Source organism: Coregonus lavaretus (genome assembly GCF_964263955.1).
Source record: "Coregonus lavaretus genome assembly, contig: HAP1_SCAFFOLD_437, whole genome shotgun sequence".
Classification (NCBI taxonomy): Eukaryota; Metazoa; Chordata; class Actinopteri; order Salmoniformes; family Salmonidae; genus Coregonus; species Coregonus lavaretus.
In genome coordinates this window covers 81,058-103,451 of record NW_028161735.1, presented here as the reverse complement: position 1 = coordinate 103,451, position 22,394 = coordinate 81,058, and the positions used below count along the sequence as shown (strand labels likewise).

The 22,394-nt window shown below is 45.3% G+C and overlaps 1 protein-coding gene across 1 annotated transcript in view; it reads right to left on the bottom strand.

Moving 5' to 3' along the window:
- The window catches only part of LOC311120180 (elongation factor-like GTPase 1), a 94,055-nt gene that overhangs the window by 7,045 nt on the left and 64,616 nt on the right, over nt 1-22,394 (bottom strand). Inside the window, exons 17-21 of the mRNA XM_084194798.1 lie at nt 12,084-12,195; nt 11,713-11,836; nt 11,305-11,509; nt 9,275-9,864; nt 7,051-7,235 (exon numbers count right to left, since the gene is read on the bottom strand). Of these exons, the coding sequence (XP_084050924.1) occupies nt 7,051-7,235; nt 9,275-9,864; nt 11,305-11,509; nt 11,713-11,836; nt 12,084-12,195 (1,216 nt within the window). The remainder of the gene's footprint in view (nt 1-7,050; nt 7,236-9,274; nt 9,865-11,304; nt 11,510-11,712; nt 11,837-12,083; nt 12,196-22,394) is intronic.

Sequence of the window (22,394 nt, the reverse complement as noted above, 5' to 3'; positions counted from 1 at the left end):
GCAGGACCTGGTCAATGACCTGAAGAGAGCTGGGACCACAGTCTCAAAGAAAACCATTAGTAACATACTACGCCGTCATGGATTAAAATCCTGCAGCACACGCAAGGTGCCCCTGCTCAAGCCAGCGCATGTCCAGGCCCGTCTGAAGTTTGCCAATGACCATCTGGATGATCCAGAGGAGGAATGGGAGAAGGTCATGTGGTCTGATGAGACACAAATAGAGCTTTTTGGTCTATACTCCACTCGCCGTTTTTGGAGGAAGAAGAAGGATGAGTACAACCCCAAGAACACCATCCCAACCGTGAAGCATAGAGGTGGAAACATCATTCTTTGGGGATGCTTTTCTGCAAAGGGGACAGGACGACTGCACCGTATTGAGGGGAGGATGGAAGGGGCCATGTATCGCGAGATCTTGGCCAACAACCTCCTTCCCTCAGTAAGAGCATTGAAGATGGTTTGTGGCTGGGTCTTCCAGCATGACAACGACCCGAAACACACAGCCAGGGCAACTAAGGAGTGGCTCCGTAAGAAGCATCTCAAGGTCCTGGAGTGGCCTAGCCAGTCTCCAGACCTGAACCCAATAGAAAATCTGTGGAGGAAGCTGAAAGTCTGTATTGCCCAGTGACAGCCCCGAAACCTGAAGGATCTGGAGAAGGTCTGTATGGAGGAGTGGGCCAAAATCCCTGCTGCAGTGTGTGCAAACCTGGTCAAGACCTACAGGAAACGTATGATCTCTGTAATTGCAAACAAAGGTTTCTGTACCAAATATTAAGTTCTGCTTTTCTGATGTATCAAATACTTATGTCATGCAATAAAATGCAAATTAATTACTTAAAAATCATACAATGTGATTTTCTGGATTTTTGTTTTAGATTCCGTCTCTCACAGTTGAAGTGTACCTATGATAAAAAATTACAGACCTCTACATGCTTTGTAAGTAGGAAAACTTGCAAAATCGGCAGTGTATCAAATACTTGTTCTCCCCACTGCACATACATACATACATACATACATACATACATACATACATACATACATACATACATACATACATACATACATACATACATACATACATACATACATACATACATACATACATACATACATACATACATACATACATACATACATATACAGTACCAGTCAAAAGTTTGGACACACCTACTCATTCCAGGGTTTTTCTTTATTTTTACTATTTTCTACATTGTAGAACAATACCCAAGGCATCAAAATGATGAAATAACACATATGGAATCATGAAGTAACCAAAAAAGTGTTAAACAAATAGAAATATATTTTAGATTTTAGATTCTTCAAAGTAGCCACCCTTTTCCTTGATGGCATTCTCTCAACCAACTTCATGAGGTAGTCACCTGGAATGTATTTCAATTAACAGGTGTGCCTTATTAAAAGTTAATTTGTGGAATTTCTTTCCTTCTTAATGCGTTTGAGCCAATCAGTTGTGTTGTGACAAGGTATACAGAAGATAGCCCTATTTGGTAAAAGACCAAGTCCATATTATGGCAAGAACAGCTCACATAAGCAAAGAGAAATGACAGTCCATCATTAATTTAAGACATGAAGGTCAGTCAATCCGGAAAATTTCAAGAACTTTGAACGTTTCTTCAAGTGCAGTCCCAAAAACCATCAAGCGCTATGATGAAACTGGCTCTCATGAGGACCGCCACAGGAAAGGAAGACCCAGAGTTACCTGTGCTGCAGAGGATAAGTTCATTAGAGTTATCAGCCTCAGAAATGGGCAATTAACTGCACCTCAGATTGCACCTCACAGAGTTCAAGTAACAGACATATCTCAACATCAACTGTTCAGAGGAGACTGTGTGAATCAGGCCTTCATGGTCGAATTGCTGCAAAGAAACCACTACTAAAGCACACCAATAAGAAGAGGAGACTTGCTTGGGCCAAAAACACGAGCAATCGACATTAGACCGGTGGAAATCTGTCATGTGGTCTGATGAGTCCAAATTTGAGATTCTTGGTTCCAACCGCCGTGTCTTTGTGAGACGCAGAGTAGGTGAACGGATGATCTCCGCATGTGTGGTTCCCACCGTGAAGCATGGAGGAGGAGGTGTGATGGTGCTTTGCTGGTGACACTGTCAGTGTTTTATTCAGAATTCAAGGCACACTTAACCAGCATGGCTACCACAGCATTCTGCAGCGATACACCATCCCATCTGGTTTGCACTTAATGGGACTATCATTTGTTTTCAACAGGACAATGACACAAAACACACCTTCAGGCTGTGTAAGGGCTATTTGAACTAGAAGGAGAGTGATGGAGTGCTGCATCAGATGACCTGGCCTCCACAATCCCCCGACCTCAACCCAATTGAGATGGTTTGGGATGAGTTGGACCGCAGAGTGAAGGAAAAGCAGCCAACAAGTGCTCAGCATATGTAGGAACTCCTTCAAGACTGTTGGAAAAGCATTCCAGGTGACTACCTCATGAAGCTTGTTGAGAGAATGCAAAGCTGGCATCAAGGCAAAGGGTGGCTACTTTGAAGAATCTAAAATATATTTTGATTTGTTGAACACTTTTTTGGTTACTACATGATTCCATATGTGTTATTTCATAGTTTTGATGTCTTCACTATTATTCTACAATGTAGAAAATAGTAAAATTAAAGAAAAACCCTTGAGGTGTGTCCAAACTTTTGACTGGTACTGTATATATATTATAGAATACATAATAAAAGTAGTGTCTCTTCTGCTTGGCGATTCATGCAGTGTGACATCAGGTCAGACCGTAAAGCTGTCCACCAGGCCTGTGTGTGTGTGTGTCACCGGGCTGCACACGCTCATTAACAACGGCCAGCGCTCTTGGCCAATTAAATTAGCTGACCTGGAACAATAACCACTTAAACCCCCAGACAGACAGGCGGGCAGGCAGACGCGCGCGCACACACACACACACACACACACACACACACACACACACACACACACACACACAAAAGAAGAAGCACATAATACACATCACATACAGTTCCTTCGGAAAGTATTCAGACCCCTTGACTTTTTCCACATTTTGTTAGGTTACAGCCTTATTCTAAAATGAATTAAATAGTCCCCCCCCCCCCCCCCCCCTCATCAATCTACACTCAATACCCCATAATGACAAAGCAAAAACTGGTTTTTAGAAATGTTTGCCAATACAAAAACTTTAAAAAAAACTGAAATATAATTTACATAAGTATTCAGACCCTTTACTCAGTACTTTGTTGAAGCACCTTTGGCAGCGATTACAGCCTCGAGTCTTCTTGGGTATGACGCTACAAGTGTGGCACACCTGTATTTGGGGAGTTTCTCCCATTCTTCTCTGCAGATCCTCTCAAGCTCTGTCAGGTTGGATGGGGAGCGTTGCTGCACAGCTATTTTCAGGTCTCTCCATAGATGTTCTATCAGGTTCAAGTCCGGACTGGCTGGGCCACTCAAGGACATTCAGAGACTTGTCCCGAAGCCACTCCTGCGTTGTCTTGGCTGTGTGCTTAGGGTCGTTGTCCTGTTGGAAGGTGAACTGAGGTCCTGAGCGCTCTGGAGCAGGTTTTCATCAAGGATCTCTCTGTACTTTTCTCCGTTCATCTTTCCCTCGATCCTGACTAGTCTCCCAGTCCCTGCCGCTGAAAAACATCCCCAGAGCATGATGCTGCCCCCACCATGCTTCAGTGTAGGGATGGTCCCAGGTTTCCTCCAGATGTGACGCTTGGCATTCAGGCCAAAGAGTTCAATCTTGGTTTCATCAGACCAGAGAATCTTGTTTCTCATGGTCTGAGAGATTTTAGGTGCCTTTTGGCAAACTCCAAGCGGGCTGTCATGTGCCTTTTACTGAGGAGTGGCTTCCGTCTGGCCACTCTACCATAAAGGCCTAATTGGTGGAGTGCTGCAGAGATGGTTGTCCTTCTGGAAGGTTCTCCCATCTCCACAGAGGCACTCTAGAGCTCTGTCAGAATAACCATTTGGGTTCTTGGTCACGTCCCTGACCAAGGCCCTTCTCCCCCGATTGCACAGTTTGGCCGGGCGGCCAGCTCTAGGAAGAGTCTTGGTGGTTCCAAACTCTTCCATTTAAGAATGATGGAGGCCACTGTGTTCTTGGGGACCTTCAATGCTGCAGACATTTTTTGGTACCCTTCCCCAGATCTGTGCCTGGACACAATCCTGTCTCGGAGCTCTACGGACAATTCCTTCGACCTCATGGCTTGGTTTATGCTCTGACATGCACTGTCAACTGTGGGACCTTATTTAGACAGGTGTGTGCCTTTCCAAATCATGTCCAATCAATTTAATTTACCACAGGTGGAATCCAATCAAGTTGCAGAAACAGCTCAAGGATGATCAGTGGAAACTGGATGCACCTGAGCTCAATTTCTAGTCTCATAGCAAAGGGTCTGAATACTTATGTAAATAAGGTATTTCTGTTTTTTGTTTATTTTAATAAATTTGCAAAAATGTCTAAAAAGCAGTTTTCACTTTGTTATTATGAGGTATTGTGTATAGATTGCTGAGAAAATATTTGTATGTAATCCATTTTAGAATAAGGCTGTAAAGTAACAAAATGTGGAAAAAGTCAAGGGGTCTGAATACTTTCCGAAGGGGTCTGAAATTATTGCCCCCCCTTGATAAAGATGAGCAAACATGACTGTATAAAACAAATTATAAAAATACTGAGCTACACAGTACATTGTATTAGGCTTGGGAGGTATCCAGATTTTCAAAATGTCATACTGTTCTTCTGCCATCCTGGGATTTACGGTATTACCGGCATAGCACACAAGGGGGCGCAAAGAGAAGAAAAAGCCCATTGGGCCTCTATTACCGGAATGCTAACAAACTTAGCAAAGTAATAGCGAAATCACATATACTCTGTTAGCTAAATGCTAACGAGCGAAAACGAACAAACTAATTGCAAATATAGGCAAATCCAGCTCATAAAGTTAAACATGCATAGCTAGTTACCGAATGTCATTTTCGATGAATGTGGACATTTACAAGCGTAAGTGAACAAGAGAAATTGTGAAAATGAACAAAATGTGTACACGGAGCAGAGTGGAGAAGAATGGAGGAGGAAGAAATGCTAGTAGGAAACAATGGCAGCTGTACAGATAACCGAGCTTTTTGACTTTTAAAACACAGCAGAAAGCATTTATAAGATATCTGATGTCAAACATTTAGTAGGGATTGCATACATGTGTAACTTCATCACCTCGTGCGCCGTACAACAGAGACTTGTCGATAGAACGCTATGGACTCACCAGCTCCACTTTCTCTTGTTGTGCTCTTTACAATGAACACGTGACTGGCTCAACTGTTCTGGGAACTATGCTAACCTTCATCATGTAAAATAATGTGACAGGTGAAATGAAGAACGCAATCTGCTTTATCTCCTAACGTATTGAACAAGTTGACTGCAGGTAATAACTTACAAAGTAGCTATAAATATTAAAATGTATTGAAAAACTTCAAATAAATATTTTTGAAGGTATTGAGAAACCCATCCCTTGGCTTTTTTCTGCAAACATATAATTGGGAAATTATATTATTTTATACTAATACAACTGCTCAGATAAAGAGACCCTGTTTTCAAAACCTCACCTTGTGAGGATAATGGCACTGAGCCTTTTTCTAAAATGTTTTATGAGTTAGAGAATACATTGGGAGGGATCTAAGACCATTCCTTCATAACCATTGTCTGCGCTTATGGACTGCCCTCTTCAATTCAAACCACTGGTTTTCAATGGGTTTCAAGTCCGGAGACTGATGGCCATTGCAAAATGTTGATTTTGATGTGTGCTTGGGGTTATTGTCTTACTGGAAGATTCACTTGCGGCCAAGTTTCAACCTCCTGGCAGAGGCAACCAGATTTTGGGCCAAAATGTCCTGGTACTGGGTAAAGTTCATGACGCCGTTGACCTTAACAAGTGCCCCAGGACTAGTAGAAGCAGAATAGCCCCATAACATCTTAGATCCACCACCAGTTTGTACAGTAGGTATGGGGTTCTTTTCAGCTAATGCATTCTCATTACGACGTCAAACACACCACTGGTGTGTGTGGCCAAAGAGCTCACACATAACTGAAGACACAGATATTTGCATAAAAATATTAACATGGGTGCTAAAAACATCCATGCCAGTTCAGTCATTTATTGTAAGGCACCTCAGAGTCAGGCCTCCCAAATTGAACCCCATTTCCTATATAGTGCAGTACTTTTAGCAAGGGCTCTGGTCGAAAGTAGTGCTCTATATAGGGATTAGGGAATAGGGTTACCAGGTCAAAAGTAGTGTACTATATTGGGAATAGGGTACTCGGGTCAAAACTAGTGCTCTATATAGGAAATAGGGTGCTATTTTGGATGCAGACATAGAAAAGACAGTTGTTTGAGGTTTCAGTGTCTACGGTCCACAAGTTCAGAAAAGGTCTAATGAATTGACCTGCCTACAAACAGAGATCCATTTTCACAGATCCGATACCTGTTTTTTAGTTACAGGGTCTGGTTTCATGACCAGGTTTTGAGGTGGGTTTTAATATACCATGTTTTTTTTACCCCTTACCCCTTTCAGATATAAACAAGAAGGTATACAGAAGATTTTTGTCAGTATATGAAAGGGGTATAATAAGGATGAGCCAGAGATTGTCAGAGAAGTCATGTATTGATGTCAATGGGAGACTAGTTAGGATTCACCCCATACTGAGTTCTAGAGAGACAAGGGTGAAATAAACACTGATCCTATTTCAGCATTGTGATTTCCTTTATTCCTTTATTTATGAAGCCATTCAATTATTAAGAGCTAAAAATAAAAGCACCTATTTTCAGACTGATGAGTTGCAGCTCACAACCCCCCCCCCCCCCCCCCCAAAAAAAAAGACCTGGCCAGATGGCATGGAGTGAGCCTGGCATGTGTTTGTGTGTGCATTTGAATGTGTGTGTGTGTGTTGTGTGTGTTGTGTGTGTGTGTGTGTGTGAGTGAGTGAGTGAGCGTGTGTGTCTGCACAAGGAAGCACATGACTGGGTGTATGTGTGTGAGCCTCACCTCCCAGTGGCTGAAGACCAGTTGTGGACTAGCCAATCCACTGGTCCTCTTGCGTATCTCGTCTGCGAATCCGAAGCTCTCGGCCACAGGAAGGACCGCCTTGATGATGAACATCTCCGTCCCCTCCTTCATCTCCTCCTGTAACACACGGCCCTCTCTCTTCCCCAGGACCCCGTACACACGACCTGGACACACACACACACACACACACACACACACACACACACAGATTTGCACATACAGAGGCACACAAACAGGACAATTAGTAGAAGTGGCTTAACATGTGTACTCTGTCCATGTGAACAGTGTGGCTGGCTATACACAGTCTAATCAGATGATTGTTTGTATGAAACGATGTGGTCAATCTAATCAAACTATTGATGTATTTATATGCATGATCTAAAAAATGCACACGATGTAATTGAGGTATTGATCAAGTCTATTTCTCCACTAAATGGTATAAGACCTTGTAGTGAAGTAAACATCTATTTTAATATACATCATGTAATTAAAATATGGATCACATTCATCGATACTAATGAAACTAAGTTTTCCTAGTGGGGGTATATAGAGCGGAGAGCATTGGTATTCACAACAAGCTATTAGAAGAGCTTGACAAACGACCCATTTAAAGGGATGCTAGCATTGCAAAAGTGAGTAAAAATAAATATTGTTTCTGAAATGGGCTCATAATAACACACTTCATTCTGGTGATTTGGCTGGCTGAGCACTTTTTCTGGACATGGATGTGACTGCTAAACATGCTGTTCAGATATGGTTTATTATCGGTTTATTGATTCTCCCTAACATAAGTTGGGCAAGGCTCATTTTAATCTTAATGATGACCAAAAGTAGTGCACTATACAGGGAAATGGGTGACATTTGGGACGCACCCTTAGAAAACAAGAGTTGGTGATCATTTACACTACACTCCAAAGACAAATGTTAGAATATTTCTCGAGCATGGATAGTAATAATGGGGGTGGTTACCAGGCAATATTTTCTGTTAATAAATATCAACCAATACTGTATCATCATGAATGTTTTCTCTACATTTTAGTGGATGAGTTAAGAGATTTGGGATGGGATAATATACAGTGGGGGGAAAAAGTATTTAGTCAGCCACCAATTGTGCAAGTTCTCCCACTTAAAAAGATGAGAGAGGCCTGTAATTTTCATCATAGGTACACGTCAATATGACAATTATTGACAGACAAATTGAGATTTTTTTTCCAGAAAATCACATTGTAGGATTTTTAATGAATTTATTTGCAAATTATGGTGGAAATAAGTATTTGGTCACCTACAAACAAGCAAGATTTCTGGCTCTCACAGACCTGTAACAACTTCTTTAAGAGGCTCCTCTGTCCTCCACTCGTTACCTGTATTAATGGCACCTGTTTGAACTTGTTATCAGTATAAAAGACACCTGTCCACAACCTCAAACAGTCACACTCCAAACTCCACTATGGCCAAGACCAAAGAGCTGTCAAAGGACACCAGAAACAAAATTGTAGACCTGATTTTCTGGATTTTTTTTCTTCTCATTTTGTCTGTCATAGTTGACGTGTACCTATGATGAAAATTACAGGCCTCTCTCATCTTTTTAAGTGGGAGAACTTGCACAATTGGTGGCTGACTAAATACTTTTTTCCCCCACTGTATAATATTACTAGTCCAATGGACTCCTATCACACTAGAATGTGAGTTTTGTGCAGCAACTTCACCCTCCACCTGGTGTTACATTCTTGGTAATTTAGTTGTCATGTCGTGGCTTGAATGTCCTGACAAGATGTATCACAGTCATTTGTATCTTGAATAAAAGTGTATATATTTCCCTCAACCTCCTGTGTGGTTTATAATGCAGTAATGCCTCCAGGAAAGATTGAAGAAGCAGACTTGAAGAGGTGTGTGTGTGTTGTGTTTTAGCTATTTACCTAAGACATCAGTGGTTAGTTTGTGTTTTGCCCAGTGTGTGTTCTATCGTGTGTGTCTGTGTGTTATATTGTGTGTGTGTGTCTGTGTGTTCTATCATGTGTGTGTGTCTGTGTGTTCTGCCGTGTGTTTGTATGTTCTATCGCGTGTGTGTGTCTGTGTGTTCTATCGCGTGTGTGTGTCTGTGTGTTCTATCGTGTGTGCGTGTCTGTTCTATTTTGTGTGTGTGTGTCGTATCGTGTGTGTGTGTCTGTGTGTTCTATCGTGTGTGTACTGCTAAGCCTCTTACCTAACACCTCTGCTGTAGCCATTATCTCACAGGTATACATAGCAGCCATGAGTCTCTGAGGTTTGGCCTGGAACGCGTGTCGACAAGCCTCCTTCACAGCAGCTATGAGCTGGCCAGAGAACGGCCCGTAGCAGTCCACTAGCCCGGCCCCAACCTCCGCCCTGCGTCTCCCCTGGCTCGCCCCAGCCACGGCACCCTCTGCCTGGGGAGGCATCTCACCCACTATCCCTGCCTTGCCTGAGGCCTCCTGCTGACCTCCAGCCTCACCGGGGCTTTCGGAAATGGACGCTGATGCATCATGGGAGTTGGCGTCTTCTTCAGTCACAGACTCCAGGTGGGTCCCCTGGGTGGGGAAGTTAATGTCCCATCTCTCCACGGAGAAGCAGACGCCCATGAGGGGCTCCTCGCACATGGGACCAGAGAGGGTGGCGAGCTGGAAACCGCTGACAACGCTGTTGTCAAAGTCTCGGATAGAGCCAGCCTCAGCTTTCTCCCCTCCCTCATTCTCTCCCTTCTCTCGTTCGAGGCAGTGCCACACGGACGGTCTCTGGTACCCCTCTACGCTGTTCAGTAGGATGTTTGGTCCATACCTAATAAGAACAACATGGCCGTATTAATTACCATGAAATACCTGCATAGCAAACCATTTCATCTCATATAAAATAACACGAAATGTCATCCCATCCCATATGAAATATCCTGAAATACCTGCATACCATCCCATCCCAACCCACATGAAAAACCCTGAAATACATTATATAAACAAAAGTATGTGGACACCCCTTTATATTAATGGATTCCACTATTTCAGCCACACCCGTTGCTCACAGGTGTATAAACCGAGCACACAGCCATGCAATCTCCACAGACAAACATTGGCAGTAGAATGGCCTTACTGAAGAGCTCAGTGACTTTCAACGTGGTACTGTCATAGGATGCCACCTTTCCAACAAGTCAGTTTCTTCACATTTCTGCCCTGCTAGAGCTGCCCCAGTCAACTGTAAGTGCTGTTATTGTGAGGTGGAAACGTCTAGGAGCAACAATGGCTCAGCAGCAAAGCGGTAGGCCACACAAGCTCACAGAACCGGACCGGCGAGTGCTGAAAAAAATGGTCTGTCCTCGGTTACAACACTCACTACTGAGTTCCAAACTGCCTCTGGAAGCAACGTCAGCACAATAACTTTAGTCGGGAGCTACATGAAATGGGTTTCCATGGCCGAGCAGCCGTACACAAGCCTAAGATCACCATGCACAATGTCAAGCGTCGGCTGGAGTGGTGTAAAGCTCGCCGCCATTGGACTCTGGAGCAGTGGAAATGCGTTCTCTGGAGTGATGAATCACGCTTTACCATCTGGCAGTCCGACGGACGAATCCGGGTTTGGCGGATGCCAGGAGAACGCTACCTGCCCCAATGCATAGTGCCAACTGTAAAGTTTGGTGGAGGAGGAATAATGGTCTGGGGCTGTTTTTTATGGTTCAGGCTAGGCCCCTTAGTTCCAGTGAAGGGAAATCGTAACGCTACGGCATACAATGACATTCTAGACGATTCTGTGCTTCCAACTTTGTGGCAACAGTTAGGGGAAGGCCCTTTCCTGTTTCAGCATGACAATGCCCCCGTGCAGAAAGCGAGGTCCATACAGAAATGGTTTGTCTAGATCGGTGTGGAAGAACTTGACTGGCTTGCACAGAGCCTGACCTCAACCCCATCGAACACCTTTGGGATGAATTGGAACGCCGACTGCGAGCCAGGCCTAATCGCCCAACCTCACTAATGCTCGTGGCTGAATGGACGCAAGTCCCCACAGCACTGTTCCAACATCTAGTGGAAAGCCTTCCCAAAAGAGTGGAGGCTGTTATAGCAGCAAAGGGGGGACCAACTCCATATTAATGCCCATGATTTTGGAATGAGATGTTTGACAAGCAGGGGTCCACATACTTTTGCTCATGTAATGTACCTGCATACCATCCCAACCCATATGAAACACCCTGAAATACCTGCATACCATCCCGTCTCAACCCATATGAAATACCTGCGTGGTCCGAAGGCCCATATCCGGTCCACTGCGTTCCTCCACTTCCTCCCCTGCAGCAGGGCCTCCAGCCTGCTCTTCATCCCCATCAGGGCATCCAGGGTCCGGGTACTCATGTCCAGGGTCCTCCCCTCCCTCTGGGCCTGACCTGCCTGCTCCAGGGTCCGGATCAAGTCAGCACTATCCTCCAGTAGAAGAGTCACCTCTACACAAAACAGGACACTTTATGATCAGGATCAGGGCCCAGATTCACAAAACCTTCTTCAGAAGAAATGTCTTCTTAACTGCCATTTTTTCCCCTTAACTATAGACTTAAGAAGAAAGTTAAGTCTGACAACAACAAACATCAACACACACTGACAAACCCACACACACCCTCACAAACTCAACCACCCAACTCTCTCTCACCTTCGGGTAGCGGTATGGCCCGTACCCCCACGGTGGCCTGTCTGTTGGGGGTGGTGAGGGTGACCAGGCCACTGGGGTCCAGGTGCAGGGTGTCTGACTCTTTCACCTGGTGGAGCACAGCCACCTACACACACACACACACACACACCCACCACACACGAGAACACACACACGAGAACACACACACACAGGAGAGTAGGGTTAGATAGTTGTAAGTCGCTCTGGATAAGAGCGTCTGCTAAATGTCTAAAATGTAAATGTAATAGTGCACATAGATTGCTGCTGCCTCTTCAATTGTAGTACACTACTAGTATGTGGGGTGTCGTTTGAGATGTCAACAGATCTGTTAAAAGATACACACACACACCCACCTTCTGTTGTTTCCCCAGGTCTTCATTGACCATGTCCACTTTGGGTGGTCTGATCACGGTCTCTCTGAATGGGATGATCGGCTTGGAGGCACTGATCTCAATCTTGGCAAACCTGGAGGATGAGAAGAACACAGAGACTCAGATATCGGGTTCCCAAAACTCTGGGAAATGTCCACATATTCCCAGGTTTTCCAGAAATCCCACTTGGAAGATTCCTGGAATCAGGCGTAAATAAGCAGACATTCTGGAATCCTCCATCCTGGATTTCTGGAAAAACTGGAAAAAAGTTAGTGGAATTTTGTAACCTTACAAAGATGTGTACAGTCGAGAATTACACAAGTATTGGTCTTCACAAAGTTTGCTGCTTCAGTGTTTTTAGATATTTTTGTCAGATGTTACTATGGTATACTGAAGTATAATTACAAGCATTCCATAAGTGTCAAAGGCTTTTATTGACAATTACATTAAGTTTATGCAAAGAGTCAATATTTGCAGTGTTGACCCTTCTTTTTCAAGACCTCTGCAATCCGCCCTGGCATGCTGTCAATTAACTTCTGGGCCACATCCTGACTGATGGCAGCCCATTCTTGCATAATCAATGCTTGGAGTTTGTCAGAATTTGTGGGTTTTTGATTGTCCACCCGCCTTTTGAGGATTGACCATAAATTCTCAATGGGATTAAGGTCTGGGGAGTTTCCTGGCCATGGACCCAAAATGTCGATGTTTTGTTCCCCGAGCCACTTAGTTATCACTTTTGCCTTATGGCAAGGTGCTCCATCATGCTGGAAAAGGCATTGGTCGTCACCAAATTGTTCTTGGATGGTTGGGAGAAGTTGCTCTCGAAGGATGTGTTGGTACCATTCTTTATTCATGGCTGTGTTCTTAGGCAAAATTGTGAGTGAGCCCACTCCCTTGGCTGAGAAGCAACCCCACACATGAATGGTATCAGGATGCTTCTCCGGACAAGCTTTTTTCGGATGCCCCAAACAATCGGAAAGGGGATTCATCAGAGAAAAGGACTTTACCCCAGTCCTCAGCAGTCCAATCCCTGTACCTTTTGCAGAATATCAGTCTGTCCCTGATGTTTTTCCTGGAGAGAAGTGGCTTCCTCTCTGCCCTTCTTGACACCAGGCCATCCTCTAAAAGTCTTCACCTCACTGTGCGTGCAGATGCACTCACACCTGCCTGCTGCCATTCCTGAGCAAGTTCTGCACTGGTGGTGACCCGATCCCGCAGCTTTAGGAGACGGTCCTGGCGCTTGCTGGACTATCATCTGATCACTCTTCATAACATTCTCAAGTATATGCAAATTGCCATCATAAAAACTGAGGCAGCAGACTTTGTGAAAATTAATATTTGTGTCATTCTCAAAACTTTTGACCACGACTGTAGTGAGGAGATGGAAATACTCACATGCAGCCACACAAATAAAGTTGGCCTCCCTGAGGGAGTACAAGCAGGACAACCTATGCATTGCAAATGTGCTGTATTACTTACTTCGTACGAGAGCCAGAACAAACTAAACAGAGTACTACACATACAGCGAGGGAAAAAAGTATTTGATCCCCTGCTGATTTTGTACGTTTGCCCACTGACAAAGAAATTATCAGTCTATAATTTTAATGGTAGGTTTATTTGAACTGTGAGAGACAGAATAACAACAAAATCCAGAAAAACGCATGTCAAAAATGTTATAAATTGATTTGCATTTTAATGAGGGAAATAAGTATTTGACCCTCTCTCAATCAGAAAGATTTCTGGCTCCCAGGTGTCTTTTATACAGATAATGAGCTGAGATTAGGAGCACACTCTTAAAGGGAGTGCTCCTAATCTCAGTTTGTTACCTGTATAAAAGACACCTGTCCACAGAAGCAATCAATCAATCAGATTCCAAACTCTCCACCATGGCCAAGACCAAAGAGCTCTCCAAGGATGTCAGGGACAAGACTGTAGACCTATACAAGGTTGGAATGGGCTACAAGACCATCGCCAAGCAGCTTGGTGAGAAGGTGACAACAGTTGGTGCGATTATTCGCAAATGGAAGAAACACAAAATAACTGTCAATCTCCCTCGGCCTGGGGCTCCATGCAAGATCTCACCTCGTGGAGTTGCAATGATCATGAGAACGGTGAGGAATCAGCCCAGAACTACACGGGTGGATCTTGTCAATGATCAAGGCAGCTGGGACCATAGTCACCAAGAAAACAATTGGTAACACACTACGCCGTGAAGGACTGAAATCCTGCAGCGCCCGCAAGGTCCCCCTGCTCAAGAAAGCACATATAAAGGGCCGTCTGAAGTTTGCCAATGAACATCTGAATGATTCAGAGGAGAACTGGGTGAAAGTGTTGTGGTCAGATGAGACCAAAATCGAGCTCTTTGGCATCAACTCAACTCGCCGTGTTTGGAGGAGGAATGCTGCCTATGACCCCAAGAACACCATCCCCACCGTCAAACATGGAGGTGGAAACATTATGCTTTGGGGGTGTTTTTCTGCTAAGGGGACAGGACAACTTCACCGCATCAAAGGGATGATGGACGGGGCCATGTACCGTCAAATCTTGGGTAAGAACCTCCTTCCCTCAGCCAGGGCATTGAAAATGGGTCATGGATGGGTATTCCAGCATGACAATGACCCAAAACACACGGCCAAGGCAACAAAGGAGTGGCTCAAGAAGAAGCACATTAAGGTCTTGGAGTGGCCTAGCCAGTCTCCAGACCTTAATCCCATAGAAAATCTGTGGAGGGAGCTGAAGGTTCGAGTTTCCAAACGTCAGCCTCGAAACCTTAATGACTTGGAGAAGATCTGCAAAGAGGAGTGGAACAAAATCCCTCCTGAGATGTGTGCAAACCTGGTGGCCAACTACAAGAAACGTCTGACCTCTGTGATTGCCAACAAGGGTTTTGCCACCAAGTACTAAGTCATGTTTTGCAGAGGGGTCAAATACTTATTTCCCTCATTAAAATGCAAATCAATTTATAACATTTTTGACATGCGTTTTTCTGGAATTTTCTGTTGTTATTCTGTCTCTCACTGTTCAAATAAACCTACCATTAAAATTATAGACTGATCATGTCTTTGTCAGTGGGCAAATGTACAAAATCAGCAGGGGATCAAATACTTTTTTCCCACACTGTAAAGGCACATATGTAACTTAAGAGAGTGCTGAAAACTTTCACGTCCGTGTTTTTATTTTCCAAAACAATAACACCTGTCAGATATTATTAGGCTCTCCGTCCATGCTGAGCCACGCACAGCATATACAGTATATTCAATCATAACTCACCACGCACGCGCGCGCAAGCACACACCCCTTCAAGTCTGCTTCTTCAATCTTTCCTGGAGGCATTACTGCATTATAAACCACACAGGAGGTTGTTGAGGGAAATATCTCAACTTTTATTCAAGATACAAATGACTGTGATACATCTTGTCAGGACATTCAAGCCACAACACGACAACTGCAGGGCGGCAGGTAGGCTAGCGGTTAGAGCGTTGGGCCAGTAACGGAAAGGTCGCTGGTTCGAATATCCAAACCGACAGGGTGAAAAGATCTGTCGATGTGCCCTTGAGCAAGGCACTTAACCATAATTGCTCCTGTAAGTCGCTCTAGATAATAACATCTGCTAAATGATTAAAAAATCTATATTTAAAAAAACTACCAAGAATGTTACATTAGGTGGAGGGTGAACTTGCGCCTAAACGCTGATCTTGGGTCAGTTTGGCATTTTCTCCACTAATGGTTAAGGTTAGGATTGGGGGAGGAGAAGCTGATCCTAGATCTGTACCTGGGGAAACTTCACTTCTTCCGTTTTCTGCCTAATGAACACAACCCTCGCCTGGTGAGGCCAAGCTCCAGGTCTGGTTCTCCCATAATATGATGTCATTAGGTCATCACTGCTAAAACACTCAGAGGGATACAGAGAGGGTCAATTTAGGATAAGAAAACAAGTGTGTGCCCCAAATGGTACCCTATTCCTATAGTACACTACTTTTGACCAGGGCCCATAAAGCTCTGGTCAAAAGAAGTGCACTATATAGGGGAAACGGTTACATTTGGGACAGGTACACTGTCTGTCACTACCTGTGGAGAGAGAAGAGTTGATGTATCTCTAAGAGATAAGACCAACCGTCAAAGTTTACTGACACAAACAGGCAATCCCTTGTCTGATCCTGGGCCACTGTGTCCATCCTAAACGGTCTGTGTGTGTCAGTGTGTGTGTGTGTGTCAGTGTTTGGGCTGAGAGACGTCACGACTTGCGTCCCAACACACAGAACCAGCTCATCTCGTTACCCAGCGTGTGACCTTATAACCACACACACACACACTCTCTCTCACACACACAAACGTGCGCGCGCACACACACACACACACACACACATGCGCGCGCACACACATGCTCTCTCTTTCTCACACACACACTGAACAGGCACATATAATCCAGTTAGAGCCAGCCCAATACGAAAACAGGGCAGAAAACAAGTCATCCTCTCTCCCTTCCTCTCTCTCTCCATTCCTCCCTCTTTCTCTCCCTCTCTCTCCTTCCCTTCCTCTCTCGCTGATGTTTACTAGAAGCATGTCAGAAGCGCTGGAGCGTTCCCTGAATCTGACGTAGACAGCAGACAGTGAGGTTGTTTTATTCTGGGTGCTGTCGGTCTTCGTTCTTTCTTTAGATCTCACTAAGACTTGGAATGCATCCCAAATGGCACCCCATTACCTATATAGTGCACTCCTTTTGACCAGAGCTCTATGGGTCCTGGTCAAAAGTAGTGCACTATAAAAGGACTAGGATGCCATTTGGATTAGAATGTGTTCTTCCAACAGAGCAGATGCACTCTGAACGATGCTTCCAGACTTAACAATGTTTTGCTTAATAAGTAATAACTCCTCAAGCTGGGAGATAAGATGACTTATTCAGTGGGGAGGAGAAATACGCACATCCAGTAGTCAGGTGCTAGACGGAAACAAAACTAATAAATTACCCGACAAAGATCACCCTATTCCATATGTAGTGCATTACTTTTGACCAAAAGTAGTGCACTAAATAGGGAATAGGGTCCAATTTGGGATGCAACCATTGTCTGTCTGTGCGTCTTCAATAAATCATAGAGTTGTGGACATGAATAATTTTTTTGCACAAATTCACACCGTGTTGAAACTGAGGAAAATATGGTTATGTCCCAAATGGCAACCTATGGGCCCTGGTCAAAAGTAAGTAAGTAAACAAGCAAGCCTTGGATAAGTATGCCTCGTCTGAGCCAGAACGGCCCACAGTTGGTCCTGTTCAAAAGTAGTGCACTTAGGGAATATGGTGTAGCTTGAGACGCAGCCTATGTACACGTCTCCATCCTTACCACTGTTGATTTCACAGCCTCTTTCATAACCCTCTCCTTCTAATCATTTGTAGATTGTAAAACCATAACTGCGCATACAGGAAATGGTTTTATTGCTGCGTGTGTGTGTACATGTTTTCCTACATTATCAGGACCAGAATGTCCTGACAAGGTAAGATAAAACATTTTTTAAAGTCAGGACTTTTTCCATGTCCTGAATTTGTTAGAATGCAATTTTAGGCTTAAAGGGTTAGGTTGTGTGTGTTTGTGTGTGTAAAGCTGTGTGTGTTTGTGTGTGTGTGTGTGTGTGCATTAGTGAGCAGAAATTAACAAAAGTTTGACTGGTTCACCCCAGCTTAACTTAGTCAGGATCAGTTGACTTGGCAGTTTACCCATTTTCCAGGGCAGAGGGACAACCCTGGCACTCTTCCGGCTTCAGAACCCTGGCGCTGTGACATCACAGTCCCACGTGCCACGTGAGTGGCTAAAACGGGCTTGACCTCTTTCTGAGCGCCGTGAGCTAGAGAGTGAATGGCCACGGGCCAGTCTGCTTGTGTGTGTTGTTGTGATGTGATGTCACAACGGGGTCAGTCGGCTTTCAGAGCCAACACTCCTCCCCTTCCTTTCCTCTGTCCTGCCCTGCTCATTGCCCCGACTGGCTGACTGACTGGCTGGCATATTTTCAAACACAAAATAATAATTGCAGTCATCCCCTGATTAAATGCAGTGGGGACCATAGAGATACATGATCTATGCTTCCGCAGAGGAAGGGGAGCCAGCAGGCCAGAGGTGGATGAACGCAATGCCCTCGTTTGGGTGTAGGGACTGATCAGAGCCTGAAGGTACGGAGGTGCCGTTCCCCTCACAGCTCCATAGGCAAGCACCATGGACTTGTAACAGATGCGAGCTTCAACTGGAAGCCAGTGGAGTGTGCGGAGGAGCGGGGTGACGTGAGAGAACTTGGGAAGGTTGAACACCAGACGGGCTGCGGCATTCTGGATGAGTTGTAGGGGTTTAATGGCACAGGCAGGGAGCCCAGCCAACAGCGAGTTGCAGTAATCCAGACGGGAGATGACAAGTGCCTGGATTAGGACCTGTGCCGCTTCCTGTGTAAGGCAGGGTCGTACTCTCCGAATGTTGTAGAGCATGAACCTGCAGGATCGGGTCACCGCCTTGATGTTAGCGGAGAACGACAGGGTGTTGTCCAGGGTCACGCCAAGGCTCTTCGCACTCTGGGAGGAGGACACAACGGAGTTGTCAACCGTGATGGCGAGATCATGGAACGGGCAGTCCTTCCCCGGGAGGAAGAGCAGCTCCGTCTTGCCAAGGTTCAGCTTGAGGTGGTGATCCGTCATCCATACTGATATGTCTGCCAGACATGCAGAGATGCGATTCGCCACCTGGTTATCAGAAGGGGGAAAGGAGAAGATTAGTTGTGTATCGTCAGCGTAGCAATGATAGGAGAGGCCATGTGAGGATATGACAGAGCCAAGTGACTTGGTGTATAGCGAGAATAGGAGAGGGCCTAGAACTGAGCCCTGGGGGACACCAGTGGTGAGAGCACGTGGTGCGGAGACAGCTTCTCGCCACGCCACTTGGTAGGAGCGACCGGTCAGGTAGGACGCAATCCAAGAGTGAGCCGCGCCGGAGATGCCCAGCTCGGAGAGTGTGGAGAGGAGGATCTGATGGTTCACAGTATCAAAGGCAGCAGAAAGGTCTAGAAGGACAAGAGCAGAGGAGAGAGAGTTAGCTTTAGCAGTGCGGAGAGCCTCCGTGACACAGAGAAGAGCAGTCTCAGTTGAATGACCAGTCCTGAAACCTGACTGGTTTGGATCAAGAAGGTCATTCTGAGAGAGATAGCAAGAGAGTTGGCTAAAGACGGCACGCTCAATAGTTTTGGAAAGAAAAGAAAGAAGGGATACTGGTCTGTAGTTGTTGACATCAGAGGGATCAAGTGTTGGTTTTTTGAGAAGGGGTGCAACTCTCGCTCTCTTGAAGACGGAAGGGACATAGCCAGCGGTCAAGGATGAGTTGATCAGCGAGGTGAGGTAGGGGAGAAGGTCACCGGAGATGGTCTGGAGAAGAGAGGAGGGGATGGGGTCAAGCGGGCAGGTTGTTGGGCGGCCTGTAGTCACAAGTCGCAAGATTTTATCTGGAGAGAGAGGGGAGAAAGAAGTCAAAGCATAGGGTAGGGCAGTGTGAGCAGGACCAGCAGTGTCATTAGACTTAACAAACGAGGATCGGATGTCGTCAACCTTCTTTTCAAAGTGGTTGACGAAGTCATCCACAGAGAGGGAGGGGGGGGGGGGGGGGAGGAGGATTCAGCAGGGAGGAGAATGTGGCAAAGAGCTTCCTAGGGTTAGAGGCAGATGCTTGGAATTTAGAGTGGTAGAAAGTGGCCTTAGCAGCAGAAACAGATGAAGAAAATGTAGAGAGGAGGGAGTGAAAAGATGCCAGGTCCGCAGGGAGTCTAGTTTTCATCCATTTCCGCTCAGCTGCCCGGAGCTCTGTTCTGTGAGCTCGCAATGAGTCATCAAGCCACGGAGCTGGAGGGGAGGACCGAGCCGGCCGGGAGGATAGGGGACACAGAGAGTCAAAGGATGCAGAAAGGGAGGAGAGGAGGGTTGAGGAGGCAGAATCAGGAGATTGGAGGGAGAAGGATTGAGCAGAGGGAAGAGATGATAGGATGGAAGAGGAGAGAGTAGTGGGAGAGAGAGAGCGAAGGTTGCGGCGGCGCATTACCATCTGTGTAGGGGCAGAGTGAGTAGTGTTGGAGGAGAGCGAGAGAGAAAAGGATACAAAGTAGTGGTCGGAGACATGGAGGGGAGTTGCAGTGAGATTAGTAGAAGAGCAGCATCTAGTAAAGATGAGGTCAAGCGTATTGCCTGCCTTGTGAGTAGGGGGGGACGGTGAGAGGGTGAGGTCAAAAGAGGAGAGGAGTGGAAAGAAGGAGGCAGAGAGAAATGAGTCAAATGTAGACGTAGGGAGGTTGAAATCCCCCAAAACTGTGAGGGGTGAGCCATCCTCAGGAAAGGAACTTATCAAGGCATCAAGCTCATTGATGAACTCTCCAAGGGAACCTGGAGTGCGATAGATGACAAGGATATTAAGCTTAAATGGGCTAGTGACTGTGACAGCATGGAATTCAAATGAGGAGATAGACAGATAGGTTAGGGGAAAAATTGAGAATGTCCACTTGGGAGAGATGAGGATTCCTGTGCCACCACCCCTCTGACCAGATGCTCTCGGGGTATGCGAAGTCAGCCTTGTTGGCAGCAGAACGGCAGTTCCAGAGGCTGCCTGAGACCTGGAACTCCAGGTGTGTGGTGCGTGCAGGGACCACCAGGTTAGAGAGGCAGCAGCCACGCGGTGTGAGGCGTTTGTGTAGCCTGTGCGGAGAGGAGAGAACAGGGATAGGCAGAGGCATAGTTGACAGGCTGTAGCAAATGGCTACAATAATGCAGAGGAGATCGGAATGAAATGAACTAAACATCTGGGAAAGGAGAGAGCGGGGCCTCCCTTACCACAACTCCCAAATATAACTCTCCCAACTTCCACCTCAGAAACTATAATTGTTTCACTGAAACACCCGAATAAAACTATCCCAACTTCCACTTTAGAAATTAGAATTGTTGTAAACTACAGCGGTTCAATGTTTCAAGGAATAGACTCAACTTACTTTATTCAGCTAGCTAACTATGACGCCATAGCTAACTAGCATGCTAGCATCCAATAACACACGGTTTAGCACCAATACTTGGTTACAACAAACTACCAATAGTGTGTTAACACGCTAAACAGATAATTTGTGTCCGTGTCTAGTTCCAAAACGCAGCAATAATTAAACGTTGGCTAGCTAGCACAAAGATAATGTATTTAGCTACTACAGTACTGCTAGCGTTGGCTAGCTAGCAATGGCTGCTGTGTTGACTTTGTTTGAGAAACGGCGTCGCTGCGAACGAATGTAGCTGGCTAAAATTATATTGTATTTAGTTGCTATAGTACTGCCAGCTGGTAGCGTTGGCTAGCTAGCAATGGCTGCGGTGATGACTTTGTTTGAAAAACGGCGTCGCTGCGAACGAATGTAGCTGGCTAAAAGGATATTGTATTTAGTTGCTACAGTACTGCTACTGCTAGCTGCTAGCTGGTAGTGTTGGCTAGCTAGCAATGGCTGCGGTGTTGACTTTGTTTGAAAAACGTCGTCGCTGCGAACGAATATAGCTGGCTAGCTAACCTCGATAGTTACTCTATACTACACCTTTATCTTTGATACAAATACAACTATGTAGCTAGCCAACATTACACTAATCAAATCGTTCCATTGTAATGTAATGTGTCATATTACCTGCGGAGCGAAGTACAGCATGACTACTTACCTCGCCTGCCTATTACCGAATGGCAATTTGAATGATGGCAATTTGAATGATGGCAATTTGCATATACTCCAGAATGTTATTAAGAGTGATCAGATGAATTGCAATTAATTGCAAAGTCCCTCTTTGCCATGAAAATGAACTTAATCCCCCAAAAACATTTCCACTGCATTTCAGCCCTGCCACAAAAGGACCAGCTGACATCATGTCAGTGATTCTCTCGTTAACACAGGTGAGAGTGTTGACGAGGACAAGGCTGGAGATCACTCTGTCATGCTGATTGAGTTAGAATAACAGACTGGAAGCTTTAAAAGGAGGGTGGTGCTTGAAATCATTGTTCTTCCTCTGTTAACCATGGTTACCTGCAAGGAAACACATGCCGTATTGCTGCTAGTAAGATTACACCTAAATCAACCATTTATCGGATCATCAAGAAATTCAAGGAGAGAGGTTCAATTGTTGTGAAGAAGGCTTCAGGGCGCCCAAGAAAGTCCAGCAAGCGCCAGGACCGTCTCCTAAAGTTGATTCAGCTGCGGGATCGGGGCACAATCAGTGCAGAGCTTGCTCAGGAATGGCAGCAGGCAGGTGCGAGTGCATCTGCA